The 17210-nt window shown below is 42.6% G+C and overlaps 1 protein-coding gene across 14 annotated transcripts in view; it reads right to left on the minus strand.

Moving 5' to 3' along the window:
- eif4g3a (eukaryotic translation initiation factor 4 gamma, 3a) overlaps nucleotides 1-17210 on the minus strand; it is a 62559-nt gene that overhangs the window by 27170 nt on the left and 18179 nt on the right. For 6 of the 14 annotated variants that reach the window (XM_034139153.1, XM_034139151.1, XM_034139152.1 and 3 more), the window contains 11 exons: nucleotides 16748-16840; nucleotides 15887-15919; nucleotides 11384-11404; nucleotides 8591-8770; nucleotides 7489-7600; nucleotides 7170-7330; nucleotides 6198-6332; nucleotides 5104-5269; nucleotides 3794-4558; nucleotides 2347-2435; nucleotides 127-415 (listed from right to left, as the gene is read on the minus strand). In XM_034139153.1, coding sequence (XP_033995044.1) covers nucleotides 127-415; nucleotides 2347-2435; nucleotides 3794-4558; nucleotides 5104-5269; nucleotides 6198-6332; nucleotides 7170-7330; nucleotides 7489-7600; nucleotides 8591-8770; nucleotides 11384-11404; nucleotides 15887-15919; nucleotides 16748-16840 — 2044 coding nt within the window. The remainder of the gene's footprint in view (nucleotides 1-126; nucleotides 416-2346; nucleotides 2436-3793; nucleotides 4559-5103; nucleotides 5270-6197; nucleotides 6333-7169; nucleotides 7331-7488; nucleotides 7601-8590; nucleotides 8771-11383; nucleotides 11405-15886; nucleotides 15920-16747; nucleotides 16841-17210) is intronic. The other 8 variants (XM_034139156.1, XM_034139154.1, XM_034139155.1 and 5 more) reach the window with 3 other exon arrangements.

A 17210-nucleotide genomic window follows, 5' to 3' on the forward strand; every position in this document is an offset into this window, starting at 1 on the left:
GAATGAGAAAAAAAGACAAAGAACAAATGCATACATATGAGACTGAACTGAGAATAATTCAATCCTGGATATAAAAGCTCTTAATGGCAAAGAGAGTTTTGCTAATAAAGGTGTTGCCTCTCTAACCTTCGATGTCCTGTGGGGCCCCTGTGGAGTTCTCCTTGTCAGCGGGGGTGGCTCCACCGTCGCTGCTCTCTGTCTCTGAGGTGTGACCTGCCCCGTTCCTCATGGGCTCCGTCTCGGCCTCACCGTTCTCCTCGGGGGCGGCGGGCTTCCCGTCAGCCTCTGGGCTGCTGGCAGGAGCTGGAGCAGGGCTGGAGGTGAGGGCTGCTGGCAGGGGCCCCGGGCTGCAGCTCAGAGGGGCCGAGGGCAGGACCTGCTCCACAGCAGGATGCTCCGCTGGCCGGGGCTCGTCCTGTGTGGAGGCAACATTCAGTTTTTGGATTTAATGTTCTGCATTATTTTTATTTAGTAAGATATTAACTCCTAACAGCTAATCAGTTGCTGTCCCTTGGCTCTCACCCCAGCCTGTTCACGTTGTGATCAAAACTGGCCTGCTTGCCTGGCTCTTAAATGGTGAAATGAGCTCCCTATTGATATCAGGACAGCAGAAACTGTCACATGACTGAAACAATTTCAACTGCATATTTGCCATTACAATTATAAGAGAAAAGGTGGTTGCACTAAACAATGGTTTGGCTTGTTTGAAGCTAATGTCTTTGCCAGATTCTTGTTATACTCAAATGTGTATCCTCATAATTGCTTGCCATTATAGAGTGGTGCAGTGATGATGTATTTTTGTAGGCCAAACCGGGAAATAGCATTGCAAGGAGTCAAAAAGCAATGGGGTTTCTCCATTGAATTGTGGGTATAATGCAGAAAGAAAGCTCTGTGGTACACACATATTTATGAAACTTAACACATTTTTCCAAGAAGGATAATCTCCATCTATTAATTTTTTTAAAACCTAAAAAGGCAATCGCCAGGATTAAAAAGCTAACGTTTGGCTGTGAATGAACTACGCCATGTCGCAGGGCTGTGCAGCACCACCGCTAAGCTAACGGCGGACTTGTATTGGCGTGATTTTGTTTAGTAGCTTATTTAGTCACTTGTTAGCAAATGCACCAAGAAGCTTCGGATATTCACAAATTAATTATATTTATATTATATTTATATACACGTATTTGAACTCGTAATACAAAACCTGAAAATCTCTTTCCTGGGTTTTAAGACTCATTCCTGCACCGCTATATTGTAAGAGTATTTGGATAACACCGTCAGTTATATCAAATGTAATGTATTTGCAGCATAATATCCCCACATAGAACTGAACAATCAGCAGTTTAGAGCTGCAGAAGAGGTGGACACATAAAGAATGGGTACAAATACAGGAGTGGAAAAGAAATAAATAAAAGCAGAGAGGGCAGAATTGGTCAGGTACAAACAAAAGACAGATAAGGCGGGGAAAAAAGGAACACAAGAGGCCGGTTGCAGCAAGCAGTACAAGCAGTCGCACAGAACGGACCATTCTATGCTGGTATGATTTTCTACACAACTCCATTTTCCTTATCTGAAATATTATCTGTACATAAATACCATTAACGCATCAAAAAAAGGAATATTCACTTTCATCCATCGTTGGTAAAAACATGTTGAATTTAAAATTGTGAGGCTATTAGTCTTATAGACACAGGAATCAGGATATACTCTTTTTGCTCTAAGATATTTAAATGCAGGTGGTTATGTTTTTATTTTTTGCAATCCCTGTATTTCTACATAAAATAACATTTGTCTTCACTTGTGGTGCTTATTCTTAAACGGCCTAAAAGAGGTCCTTTGAAAGTCTGGCACATTGGTTTTGTGGTGGTGTGAAGTTCTTCCCACGGCAACAAGCCTGAGACCAAACAATAAAGCAGAGGAAACGAGAGCGGGAAAGAGCTGCATTTTACATTCAGTGGGCTGGGTGAGCAATGAAGATGATGGATAGCTCCTCGCTGTCGCTCTCGAACGATAACGACACCCAAAAGTCATTTAAGTCTGCTTCCCCCCCCACACATGTGGAAACATTTTCCACTTGAACTATTGCCCACTTTGTGCCTTCCCTCTTCTCTCTCTCTGTCCTGAGATACTTTTCAGGAATTTTAAAAAGCTTTGTTCCAAAAATGATATATCAACTGACAAAAAATCTCACAAAATGATCATAAAGTAGGAAGGGTATTTGAAGGTGACATTTTCAAAATGTTCATCTCATTTAAGACCAGTGAATGGATAGAATTGAAATTCTTGCTGAAGGTGGTCTAGTCTTTTAATCTTGCAGGGTGAGCAGCTTTCGGCCTCTTTTCTTACCTGGTCCTCCTTGTGAGGTGCGTCTACAGCAGAGATCCCTTCATTTGGTTTCCTCCAGGTCTTTGGTATAGCAGAAGCAGTCTGATTTACTGCAGGGAAATACAAAAGCGGGAGCATGCAATCAGCCAAACAACACAACAGCAATGGATTTAAAAGTGTTTAGAAGGCAATGATTTGCAAGATGTATTTGTGTCAGTATAAGGGAATATGTTCGGATGCCTTTGTGTCTGGGTAGAATCTGGGTTTTCTTTTATAACCCTACAATGGATAGGAGATGAGTATATTTCAACGGAGGAAATGCCAGAAAATAGTATAAAATCACATTTAAGTCAATCTATGATGAATACATCTTTTTAATATGATAAACCTCGCCCACCAAACTGAAACAAATATTGAACATTATTTAAAAATATTTCATTACAAAAGCAGAACAAGAGAGATTAATAAAAATAGGTATTTTAGGGAGATTAGGAGACAAAAAGACTCAATTAAAAGTGAATTGCTATACTTTATATTTTCTTTTCCTGTTTTGTCAGGTTTCAACCTGGTGGGCTCTTTAGGATTTGTTATGTATTGATAGAGTAAATACATTTGTAAAGATTTTAAAGGGCAAGAAGTGATTCCTCATGATTTTGAAGTGTCACACAGGTGAAGGTTATGACAGGTGTTGAGTTCTACAGTCAGCAAGTCAATATCGCTCCTGAACAAACGCTGATGACCCCGAGCCTTTCTGTTCTACCTGTTTGTCAGGTGTCGCTCTGCAACTGACTCTGAGCTACTTAACGACTTCCTGTTCCATGCATGTGAACAAGGGTGCACTTTGTGGAGCATTTTACAAACCAAAATAGTTGTTCACAAAAATATTCCTCCCTGTTCACTATTATTTGATTTCGAATGTTGTGATTTTCTTGGCAAATACAAATATTAAGATGAGAAAATAATCATAGAGCTAGGGCTGCAACTAAGGATTATTTTCATTATTGATATCTGCAGGTTATTTGGATGGATTCAAGTCAATAAAACGTCCATCACATTTTGCAGAGCCAAATTATATTTTTTGACAAAAAGGAGAAAGTCTTTCCAGTTTCAATTAATAGTCGATTATAAAAAAATGGATATACTGATATTGATATACTGACAGATATTTTGAGTAATTGTTTGAGCTCTAAGGGTAACAAATACATTAGAAACACTGTTTTGATGAGAGATAACCTTCAATATTTGCTTAATGGCCATTCATAAAAAAACTGCGTAAATGATATGGCCACGTAATTTTGATGTTTGGCATAATACCATAAAAAGTATAGTTCTCATAAAACAGCATCTCCTTTGAAGCTGGATTTCCGCCAGAAAAACACTCATTCCAAAGAGTTGTTGCTCCTTTGTTGCAGTTAAAACACACAACACAACAAACAAATGATCTAGAGAACAATAAAGCCTGCACTACCTGTAGTGGGACTCTCGCTGCTGAGTGCTTGTTGCTGGGACTCTGTTGTGCTGTCCGTAATGCCTCCGTGTGCCTCCGTCCCTGCTCTGGGGACGAGGTCTTTAGTGTCTAAGCTCTTGCTCGGCTCCTCGGCCTCTGTTGTGGCCTGCACTAGAGGTGGAAGGCCGGGGGGCAGCGAAACTGGCAAAGCGGGGGCGGGGCTTGAGGTCAGGGTGACTGGCACCACAGCCACAGGGGCCAAAGGGGCGAGCGCAGCAGCAGCAACGGGCACCTCTGGGCTCACGTCAGAGGGCAAAGCGTCGGAGGAAGAGGCCTCTCTGTGAGCGGGGGCCGAGGCCTGGGGCTGGGGGGCAGCTGAAGGCAGGAGAGAAGGCTCCGGCGTGTCCAGCTCAGCACCGGGGTCTGCAAGGCCGTTCAGAGCCTTGGGAGCCGGTGCTGGAGAGGCAGCCGGAGTCCGCAGGGCGTCGGAGAGAGGCTTGTCTGTGTTGGTAGTCTGAGGTGGCTTGTGCTCCCCCACCGAGGGGGAGGGAGGAGAGGCTGATGCAGTGGATTCCTTGGCTGGGGCACGCTCACTGTTGTTGGCCACTGAAAGAGGGAGAGTGACGGGGGCGCTCATCAAAGCAGGGGAGGGAAGCTCTGGTTCGACGGGAGAAGAGGGCTCAGTTGCGGGAGCTTTGGCCTGGAGTCTCTCTACGGGGGCTTCAGGCTGCACAAGCCCAGGCGAGGAAGACTTCTGGACAACTGGCTCCAGTTTTGGCGTATCATCTGGAAGGAGAAAAGTTCAGTAAAACACATATTTTACTTAACAGTCTCTTTAAGTAGATTACTTGGGTAAAGGTGCATGGATGGGTATTAAGTTCATAAACCAAACAATCTAAACAACAACAACATTCTCCACAAACAAAGAACCGGTTCCAAAACCTTTGCTTAAAAAATGCTGGTGGAATGTTCCAGCTAAATACTGGAAGAACAGGGAGTCTGATTTCTGAGAGTGAAATGAAAGTGAAAGCATTTCATGTGCAGCGTGTTATGGGGGAAAGGAAACTGATACAAGTCTTGTGTTTGGAAATCATTGTTTATGCAAAAGAGTGAAGGTTACTGAAGTAGCTGGAGGACTCAAATAAAACCTCAGACATAGCCTTGCAATGGAAGGGAATGACACAGCAAAAATAGACCAATATTACTGATGGTCTGATGTCATATTTGTGCTATTTAAACATAAAAACCAAGTCAAAATAACAAGATGTATAGACTGTTGGGAGTTGTTGATGTGTTTTTAAAGACAGAGGGGGGGGGATGTTGGTGCAGACCTGGCCCTGGTTTGGTGTCTGCAGCCGTAGTGGTGGACGGCTGCTGTGGCTGTAGTGGCTGCGGGGGCTGCGGGGGCTCCAGTGCGTAGCCCCCAGGATGGGCCTGCTGCGGCGGAGGAGGCTGCGGCTGCGGCTGCTCTGGAGTCTGGCTGCTGCTCGGCTGCTGCTGCGATTTGAGGTAGAAAATGTGAGGATAATGAGGGTGCGGCCATAAAAACTAGCAACACAGAAAACCAGAGACAGGCCCAGATGTGGAGGCAAGCACACACACACAAACAAATAAGCAAACAAGCCCAAACGCAAGATTTAAAGCAGAAACAAGGAGCCCGATGGGGTGGGGATGGATTCAGAGGACAGCGATGGAGGACAAAAATAAAGATCAATGTGGGAGAAATAGCAGGAGGAGGGGAACGGCTCAGAACAATGCAGAGGAAGAGGAGCGGAGAGAAGATAGAGAGAGAAATAAATCAAGAGGGGCACAAAAAGACAGAGAAAGAGAGGAAAGACTGTTAACATCCACAGGAGGACACAGCGAGGAAGAAGTCACAACGTCCTTCTTCAGAATCCAGGGAAGCTGTTTGATTTGGGCTTTTTTTTTTTAAAGTGCCAATAGCAATAGTGCATTGGTTTCCAACTTCTGTCATGTGACCCAGAGCCCTGCTGGATTCCATTTTATACATCTAATTGGGGCGGCAGGGCTTTTTCAGCTACTAACAAGATTACAGTGAATTCATTAGGAGAAAATCAAGTAAGAGCCAAGTTTAGTTGAAAAGTCCCAGGAACATATGACAGGGAAAACCCAAGACTGCTGCAGAACATAAACACATTAAAACAAGTGCTTTAAGATGATGTGAAGTCCAGAGGCATGTTCTGGACTCAAAGCCATCATGAATGACTTATGAGAAGGCAAGATGGCCGCATAAATGAAAGACCCACAGGCCGTATCCTGTATGTCACACACGTGGTGGAGAGGATTGGAGCTCACACTGCAACATGAGACACCTTCTCTTCTCGGCTCCAGTCTATTCAGCTGCTCTCAATGCTACACTAACACAACTGTAACTACAGTAGATGAGCGTGTCAGAGAGCCATACCTGTGGGGGTGTCGGGGTAGAGGAGGGGCGGCCAATAGGAGGCGTTGAATTCCTGCTCCCTGAACCCCCTGCCATGATCTCGTCTGTGATGTCTCTGCCGCCCTGATTGGGGTCACGGATACGGATCTGGGCGGACAATGGCACAAAAAAAGAAAACACTAAAGCATACGAGTTTGAGAGGAACCCTGCGTCAGATATGTTGGATGCATGCTTCTCATCTGTAGCGCTATACACTAACCAGAGCTTGAGGTATTCTATTTAAGGAACAGGAAATTAGTCACTGACACTTAAATTAAAAAAAACGTAAGTATTTCACCATAGAAAGAGAAATTATAATTTTGCATTGTGTTTTAATTGAACCACTAAAAACCTGCAGATGTACATTTTAATCAATCTGTCTTAAGGTGATACGGTCAATATGTTATTTAAAATGGGTGCCACAAGTAAGCTTTGGTATTTTTAAGACAGCACAGAACACGGAGAATTGTGTGCATCCAGCTGTTTAGCTAGAGCGAATCAAAGAGCAGGTGAGAAAGTCTGCAAATGAGGAATAAAAACTATTTTGATTCAGAATCAATACATCTCTTAAGAAGTTTGAAAATCCACATTTTGTGATGGGAATCATGATATCGTCAAGGCTACAGAACAGCTTCTTAATCTGCCTTTACAGAAGATTATTTTACGAACACAGATTCAAATTTTTATTTTTACTATATTTGCTTTTTGGTAGGAAACATAAGAGTTGGTTCATATCCATGTTAACGTGTGCAAGCATTGTCTTGTTTTTTAGAATTTCACCAGAAAATATAGCCATCTGATTAAAGGCTTTTTTTACTTTTTAGAAGAGTGGCTTGGACCTTCCTTTGTTTTGAAAAGATTACAAATTTGACAATTGCTGGAGGTTCAGAGTGTCAAAAAGAAATGATTTGGTCAAATATGTATCGTTTTGAAAAAAAGACCTATGGTACTCACTGTTTTCTTCTCACGCTTGGTTGGTGGAGGTTGCTGTGGTGTAGGCACTATGATGGGGGGTGAGGGGGGGTACACAGACTGTCCGGGGTAGTACTGGGGACCAGCTGTGGGGACGGGAGCGGGAACCGTGGGTGAGACAGGCGGGTGGTACCTGAGGGGGTCTGAATGCAGAAAGGAAAGAGGAGAAAACTGATATCAGCACAACATTCCCCTGCTTTGGAGGAAAACAAGGCTGACTGTGTGTATTTGGGGTAAATTCAGATTAGAATGTGGCATAGGAATAATAATTGATGTTTGCAGAGTTCAATTAATGACTCACGATATGGGGAAGGGTAGTCCCCTGGCCCCGGCCCAGGATAGAAGGCGCCGGAACCCGGAGGCTGTACAGAATACTGCTGAGGGGGTCCCACGTAGGGCGTGCTGTGGCGATACTGCAAGGAGAGGACAAAGAGAGACAGCTTAACACATGCTCACTTTTGCAATCTGTGAAATCTTTTTCTATTTTGTACATTTGCATAATCATCCTTCTGTGAGATTTTAGATAAGCTGTCTTTTAAATCCTTTGTAGACAAATGATATGAACGGTGTTCCTAGAAGTCAGTCAAATCTAACCCATACCAGCAGCAGCCAGAGAGGATTTCTCTATCTTAACAGCACCAAAAGAAAGATAATTGCAGGTGCTTTACAGAAGTTAAATTAGATTATCTTTTATACATTCAATAGCAGACATAAACATAGCAGGAACTGAGGTATGGATAGGTGTGTTTCCTATGTTACATTTAGATGATACCACTCTCATACCTGCTCAATGTGATGCCTACTGTAGCACCAAAACAGGAGATTGGGGAAACAGCTATCCTTTTTAAAACATAACAAAATCTGGCAGCCAGGACTCGTAAAGCTCAATTATCATATTATTGTCTCCGAATGAAAGTGTAAAACGTAATATTGTGGTTTTACGGGCATTGTGTTCTGGACTATTTCTTGGCCAAGTGCAGTAACATTATAGAAATGAGAGGTTATCCTTGATTCCAGACTTTGTACTAAGGTAAGCTAACTGTTTATATGAAGCATCAGACATTTAACAAACGGTTGGCTTCATTCTTCTCATCTAACTCAAATCTAATGCAAAACATAAAACATAAAAAATGACTTCAAATATTGTCCTTCAATCTGTTCAATCCATGATGATTGAACAGATTACAGCCAAAGAACATGTTCTCACTAGTTACTCAATACAATACAAATCATATTTGAAATTGAACATTTTGTTAATCCTAAATGTTCAGAATCTGCGTTCATCATAATAAATACAAAATCAAATCATATTTTTAGAAGTGATGTGCACGCATAACTATAGCTCGAACTGAGGTATAGGACCAAATGTAATTGTAAGACCCAGTTCAGTCTGCCTGTGTCACCTGTGGGATGTAGTACTGAGCAGCCTGTGGGGAGGGGAAAGGCATGGGGGCCATGGTCATCATGATGGGCTGGTTGGTGGGGTAGACAGCTGCTGTAGGCGTCTGGGAGCCGGGCCGTAAGGAGGAGGTGTTAGTAGGGATGGTGGGCCTCGCAGTCTGCATCTGAGTCCTCTGGAAAAACTGAAGGCAACATGTGAAGAAAACCCAGAGGAACAACAAGAGACATTTAGTGCTATCCAGGAGGCGGCCGTCTCACTTCCACATGCTGCCATGCTTTGTCTAAAACACAAACAGGTACTGTTTTTCTTAGATGTCTCCACCATTTGGCCTACACATTTCTCACAGTGAGACAGTCCTGGTTTCTATCAGCAGTGGAAAAACAAAACGAGGGGAAAGAAAAGCCCAGCACCGCTACTTCCTCTACACTCTCATTCAGACTGAGGGATGAAAGGCTAAATGATTTCTAGGCAGCCATGCACACTTTTATACTACTATTTAATGCCTTTTTAATCCGTAATTTCCACCATGATTTGCTTTACTTAACATCTAAAACTGTATTTAACTGGCAAGCACTATCATGAATCAGATACATGACATGGACAAAGCAGGGAGCACCGCTCTTTGTTTAGACACCTAAATACTTCCTCCTACAAGCCTAGGATGGACTAAATAGAAGCTTTAAAAGCATCATTAAATCATATTGAGGAACAATTTAGTAAAAAGCACGGCACATAAGCCGTGAAACAAAAACAGTAATCAGAATGAACTGTCACAATTATTCTAGACCTTCACAATGTATTCTTCATGAAGGTTATTTTGATGTTTTTGTTATTATCATTATGAAGATGCGAGGGAGGCAGACATATATAAATGGTTGAAGTGGTTGATCATTTCACTAACGTTTAACTAACGTTTAACTAACTGAATGGAGGCTAGCTGCAAAACATTGAGTTGTTGTAATGTTTCAGTATCGTTTCAGGTATCGTGAGCTGAATTTGTTTAAACACCTTGAGAACGTAATAGTTAAGCAACAACAGATTGAAAAGCCAGGCTACATATAAGCTACTGATCCTAGTCAGGAACAACAGGTTTCTAACTGGTCCCAAATGCAGCTGACACAATCTAAAAAGTTGGACCATATAACACCGGTGACGATTCCTCTGGTTTAACTAACCACTTCATGCAAGAGCTGATTTCAAAAGCCTCCTTCTTACCTTTAAGGCTTTTAATGAAGTGGCTGCCTCAAATATATCCAGCTTTATTTCCCCATACACTTAATCACCCCTTTACATCCCCTTGATGCTGGTTACTTTACCATTCCTCGATTTAATAAGAACTCTTTTGGTGGTCGAGCCTTTGCCCACACAGCTGCCCTCCTCCAGCTGCACATTTGGGAGGCAAGCTCTGTTGATACTTTAAATATCAGGCTGGAAACACATCTTTTTTCTATTAGCTATGATCTCTTCTAATTTCACTGGTCTGTTGCCAAATCTCTTCACCGTTATACCTTCTTAACAACGAGGCTGGATATCCCATGCCTGTTATCGCTACGATGTAAAATCTGTTTTTAAAATGAATAATTTCAACCTCCTCATATTTATACATGTTACATGTGTAACAGTCTCCCAACAACTCAAAGCTCTTTACACTACAAGTCAACATTCATACAATGATGAAAGTGCCGTCCTACTCATCAGGAGCACAACTAAAAGCTCATTTACACACAGCTGCCTCTTTTAATTGTATTATTGTGGCCAGCCTGCCGACTGTAAACAAGCTGCACACAGCTGTAGAAAATAAAATAAAAACTCTTGGCCAGCTGAATGGCTTTGAATACCTTTTTATGTGTGTGTGAGCAGCTTGGCCAACTTTGCAGTTGTGCTGAATGTGTGACAGCATGGCTTTCTTCATCAGGCAGCAATATGGCCTTTTCTCAAGCCTCACATAAAACACACTCTTAGTGAATGCAGCTACTTTTCAATACAGCACGTCACAACCAGTTAAAACGTTTATTAATGGGCAGGTTTTGTGTTTGGACGCGCCTGACTACTACCAACAGCTGACTGACTTCCAAGCAACTAAGGGCTCATGCTGGGAATATCCCAAGCGCAGTCACACTGGGCTCCAGTGAAAGAAAGAATAAACAATGCTGTAAAGATCTCTAAAAATACCCAGGAGGGAAATCACCTTTAACATAATAAATCAGGTTTAATGGCTTTATTGCAAATAGCCCTGTGGATATTTGGGAAAGGACCAGGAAGCTGTTCATTACAAGCTACCCTCAAGACAGTCTCGGTAAAAATCGCTGTCAAAGCAAGAAATATGAGTCAACAGACAAAACAACTTTTCAACACTGTCAACAAAAAGAAGTGCTTTGTAACTTGGGCTGAAAGGAATCACTGAAACAATAAGTGCGCTCTCCAGCAACACTGAAACCATACATACCTCCAATTGGCACAAGACATTAACAGACACATTCTTATTACATGGGTGATACAGAAAATACACTTGTCTCTTTCATTCCGCATGCTGTTCATTCAATTGTGCAGGCTAATTAAAGATGAGTAATGAATGGAGGGAAAACTACAAAATGATGAAGGTGCAGTAATGATCCTCTACATAAAAGACAGGAAATAATGATGATACATTGATCTGTCTACTGAGCATACACTGGGGTGAAGATGAGGGGGTGCATGGGGATAGAAGTCAGGAGGAACGGGATCATTTGAGGATGATCCTCATCATGCCATGCAGGTCTGCAGGGAGACTTTTAAAAAGAGAGGTTAATGTTACCTGGATGGGCCTGAATCCTCCCTTGAGTTTTGAAAGCAGGAAAGAGAGAAAAAGCCAATGGGAGACTGGTACTGGTGACTCAATACAAAACACAAGCAGGCAATCAGTCACCCACACACATCAAGGCAGGAAACTACCCAATTATATCCCTCTACCTGACACTGAAACTGGTCCTGAGCCACTTTGATTGGCAACAATACCTCGAACAATAGAAAAGTGTGTCCTTGGGGTGGGTGGCAAAGTGGAAAAAAGCTTCAGTGAAAATGTCACATCAGCATTTGCCACCCTGACATAACATGCACGGTTGCACTTATATCCTCCGTCCACCAAATCCTGTCTCACCCAAACACACACTTTACTTCCAACTGGTATTACTTTTCTCAAATTGTGCAGTCCCTGCGCCACAAAGTGTTCTCTGCCAGTGAGGGGGGGTTGATAGGTATTATGGCGCGTTTCCACTACAGCGCGGAGCACGGTTTAAGAGGGCTGTGACGTCAGCGGCCCGTCTTTGGTTGCGTTTCCACTTGGCCTAGTACCGGCCGGCGGGTCCTAATTCACAGTTTTTCTGGCCTCATAAAATCGCGGGTCTAGGGCCAGAGACAACGAGGCTGAGTCGGGCTGAGTATGCTAAACTAGAGAGAGAATCGCTGGCAAGGGGGCTACAACTACAACAAGATGGACATATTTGACCGTGATTTAATTGTAATACACGTTTCAAAATGATGCCGAAGTAACAACATACTGATACCGGTTAGTAAAAACCATGAATTAATGCTTTGTCAAGTCTGCAGACAGACGGCAGGCGAAAAACCTTTTAAAATGCTTGTTTTCTAAATGGAGATTGGCTAAGCTAACGCAGTATATGCTCCGACCGTCCACAACGGCCTATACAGACATAAATAAAGCAGCGACTGTATTCACCATGACACAGGCAGTCTGTGGTTTATACTTGTTTAACTTTTGTCTAGTTTCTGAACATATATGAGGAGCTGTGAGCTCTGAGTGCTAACAGCTAACGGCTGTGTTGTTTTTCTGGGGTTCTCTGAAGATCACGTCACGGCTCCGCCTACACTGCGTTACTATAGATACTACCCCAGTTCCTAAACTGTAATGGGAATGCGCCATAAAGTGAGCCAGTCCTAACGAGGCCCAGCCATACCGAGCGGGGCCGAGCGAGGCCGTGTAGTGGAAACGCCCTGATAGCCTGGCAGCTCAAATGGATGATATAAATCAATGCTTTTTTCCCGTTCCCTGTTGTGTGTTAAATAGGTTTTTGTGCATGTAAATGGTCTGTTAAGGCTAAAATCCCAAAGTTCCCTCCAGAGGGAGATTCTCTCCCACACACTCCCCCCACCTGAAACGCCTCCATTGGACACCTTTGTTTACTTTAGTAACATTATGACATCACTATGTAATTAGCGTTCCAACACACTGTACGTGATTTGCAAAGGGTAAACAATATGAAATGTTGACCACAAATACTGCCAGCATACAGGGTTGAAGCGGGATTGTAAAGATGGAAATGCCAAATGAATACATTTTTTAAGGTCCAATGATTATGTGACATTTCTGCTACTTGGGGCCAACCAAGAGAAAATACTTAATAGTGTTATTTACACTCTGAATAGCTCTCTGGATTAAACAACAGTTGTTTGTGTTAGTGTAATAACCACTTGCTGTGACCATAAACGTCAGTTTCATGCATAAGTGGAGGGAATCTTTTTTAATAATGATGACCCTTGTTTGAAGACCGACTTATGCTTTAGCCAAATGAATGCATTTTCTGATCTCTATGTAGCCTTTACTGTGCATTGAGTGTGTTTCAGGGGGACAATGGCTGTTTTCACCATCGGTATAAAAGGCTACTGTTTGGCTTCATCTGTTTTCCGAATCCACTTCCGTGGTGGCACAAGTGATCCCAGCGCCAGTTTGTGACAGCCAGAGCATGCACTTGTATGTGTGTAAATGTGTTTGTACGAACTCCCACGGGCAAACACACCCGACACACTTTGACACGACACTATTAATAGTCTGTTAAAAGGCTGTCCACACAGAAGCATCCAGAAGGTGAGGATGTTAGACAACAAGTTACACAAGGAACATCTTGGGGTGGGAATAACACATCAATCTTGACTTGGCAGCGGCATGAAACATTACGGTATGAATAAACAACTACAAAAGATAACAGGAAGTAACATGTACTGAATGTCAGCAACTCTTAGCATCCACAAGGTGAACCACAAACCGCACCATAAATAAACCACTGCCAGACAGGAACACACCAACAGGCCCTTCATAATCTAATGACATTGGTTCACAATGTGTCAAATGCCTAACAGGAAACTCACAGACGGAGCCTTCTACCTTTAACACTGGCTCTCTTTGTTCTGAAAACTTAAAGGGGACCTATCATGCAAAATGCACTTTTGTACGTCTTTTATACATGAATATGTGTCCCCGGTGTTCCAGGGAACTCACCAAGTGTCAGAAAACACAACCCTCTCTATTTTCCTCCATACCCAAATCTCTAAAAAAGGGGCTGCAACGGATCTGATAAAAACTGATCCAGATTTGAACACTGTCCTGACGTCAGGACGGTGGCGCTACGGCTATTGGGCCAACTCTCCACCTATCAGGGGAATGTGGGGTTGGGCCACGGCCGGCCATTGCCGCTCGAAAGCGCTGGAGACGCTGTAGTACATATGCCAGGCCTGTAAGTGGCGCTGTAGTCTGTCACAAAAGCAGCGAAGAAGACTTCCCGCGCATGGTTACCATGGTTACGCTTTTGTTTATTCTCCGCTGTGGCTTTTTTTCTCCCTCCCCGAGGCAAGTGTTTGCTCCTCCTGCTGCTTTAATTCAATGCAATCCCTCCCCGTCGAGGCAAGCACTGTAATTCTCTCCGGTTAGTCCACCAGCAGATGACAAACACCCACCTCTCTGCCTCTTCCAAGGAACGAGGGGACCGTACGGCAGAGTTTCAGTTTCAGTTTGTTTCGCCGGTCAAGATGTCCGTTAAAGTTGAAATCTTCCGGACAAAATTAGAAAAGTGCCGGTCAAAGGTCTTCTTTGTTATTTATTGAGCTTTAAAACAAATGAATAACGACTCTATATAATAATAGGCTATAATAAAACACGGAGGACGGAGATCTATTTTTCTCCCCCTCTTCTGACTTGATCAGAGCTCCCCTCTCCTGCAGGGGGGCGTGGTCAGCTGCAGCTCACAGAATCAGCCCCCTGCAAAAACAGGGCTGGAGAACAGCAAATAGAGCGAAATGAGGCATGGCTAAAATGCATGATCTGTTTGGTATTTTGAAAACAGAAACGTATAAATATACCTTATATAGGTATGGCCCTACAATATATCATTTAAATATAGCATGATAGGTCCACTTTAAGACCACCACTTGATTATACTATATGAATATTCAGCATTTTAAGAACAACTATTAGGACCACTTCATCTGGTTCATCTGGAATGTGGCTTGCAGATGTAGTTGTGTACAAATCACAATTCTTGCCCAAACATCAATAAAACAGCCAATTTAAAATTACACTACCTTGGTGTAATTACTGGTAACAAATAAGACTCATGAGGGCGATATCACAGCCAAATATCCTTAAAAAATAGAATCATTGCAAATAATGGCTCTATTATGCTTGGATCAACTATACTTATGCCTTAAAAATAATAGAGAAAAAAAAAACTGATTAGCAGTACACTATCGAGACACTTACGCACACACTAACAAATACAGTAATAATGCTGCATGGAAGTGCCCTGCAGAGGTCTAGCACCATTAACTCAAGGTAGTAGTTAGGTGTGTGCATGGCACATGCAATTGAAAGCACTCTGACTGGCAAGTACATTATCTTTTCCAATAATTAAGCTTCTACTTATTATTTTTCACCTTTTCTTCTTTTAATAGCTAACAACCATAGGCTCTAAACACGTGTGCAAATGGTAAACCCATTATCACAGAGAGACTAGTCATTTCCTGTTCGTTTAAATGTTAGATCAATATTTAAGTCATCATGTAAAGGGTCTTGTATTCCTTAAGAAAACGATATAAGCTCCTGTGAATAAAAGGATAACCTGTTCAACTGAGAGCCCAAAGACAAGCTTAGGCTTCATTACATCTGAACCTGATTAAAGAATATTCAATTGCAACTCAATTCTTGGAAATGAACTCAGATCAATCTCACCATAAAAATAAACATGAATAGTGCAAGAAACCCACCCGCCAGGAAACTGCGCTGTGCACCTGGCTGGATATGTGGATTAAATAGCAGCACGCTCAGAAAAACCGCCCATGATAATTAAAACCTCTTCAACTGTATCCAAGACATTTGAAGCTTTTGCAAATCGGAGACTACTTTTTTTATTTAAGGAATGGCAGACGTCCCGTAAACAGCCCTCTTGCCAGCAGGTACCAGCTAAAAACTGCTTTGATGATGATGATGCAAGAGAGGGAGCAGGAGGGGTGTTCAGCGGGGGTAAATTACCTGATGGTGGGTTGGTCGAGGGCCCGTGGCAAACTGGTGGGGGAGGGAGGACAGGTCCAGCAAGGAGATTGAAGCAGTGATGGCAAAGCAGGGAGAAAGAAAGAGCATAAGAGAGACACAGATAAGATGAGCGATGAGGCCGGTAAATACAGAACAAAACCACACAAGACTTCACCTGGTACGTGATGCCGCTCTCAGAGCCAAGTCAAGGTCTGTATTTGCAAGGTTAAATATTATGATTCCCAATTGTGACTTGCAAAGAGTAATCTGTATGCCGTGTTGCATACTGTAGTGGGATTAGAATAATATCCTGTTTCCTATGTAGGAATCCTTCCCATAGTAACCACACGGCTTAAAACAAGACTCCTGAGGTCTGGTTAGCCTTGCTCTGCTGATGGGGGCTGGGCAGGAGCCAGGCAAGATTCATAAATAATAGGTGTGCGAGTACAGAAAATGCTGGCAAAGTATATATAATATTCAAAATGTCTTCTCATGGTGTGAGGTTTTCTAAAAGCTGTTAGTGGGCTTTTCATAGTTTTAAATGTAAGACAGGGACTCTGACTTTTTAACTTTAATATTGCGTAACAAGGGGAAATGATTACACCAGTGTTTACTAATGTCCCAAACCACACACCACAAGTCTGTAAAGTTAAGGAGATCTGAATAAAAAAGTACAGCTTGTGCTTCACTGACATGAGCAGGTTTAGATTTTTCAACATTTATCAAGCTCTTTGTGGCATCTAAACACCAGGTCAGTAAGTCAATGACATCTCCCAACTCTCAATTAAAGCCACAGTAAAGACCAAACTCTTGTACTTGGAGGCAGCAGAGCTGTAAATCCAACAGCAGAGGGACACTCACCGGGCGACTTTGTGGCTGTGCATTCATTGGCTGCGTCTGGGGAGAATACACTAAAGGGGCGGAACCAGCATTTAGTCCAGGGTTGTATGGAGACTGTGAGAAAAAGAAAAAGAGAGAAAGAAAGACAGAGGAGGAGACCGTGTGTTAAGATACAGACAGGAACTGTGCAAAAATCCTAATTTCATTAAGACATTTCACATTTAACAAGCAACACTTAGATGTTTCTGGTATGTTTTCAGCTGGGGTTAATGTGTTGCGCAAAGATAATTGGTACCCTAAAGCAGGGGTTCCCAAAGTGGGGGTCGCGAGATGATTCCAAAATTATCAATCTTTTTAATACATTTTTATTATTATTATTATTATTATTAATAATAACGTGTGCATAAAAAATGTTCAGGGGCATACTGGCCATCTGTATAATTTACCAGCAGCGAGGCTCCCCCCGTTGATAATCCACTAGCGC

Source organism: Trematomus bernacchii, unplaced genomic scaffold, assembly GCF_902827165.1.
Source record: "Trematomus bernacchii unplaced genomic scaffold, fTreBer1.1, whole genome shotgun sequence".
NCBI lineage: Eukaryota > Metazoa > Chordata > Actinopteri > Perciformes > Nototheniidae > Trematomus > Trematomus bernacchii.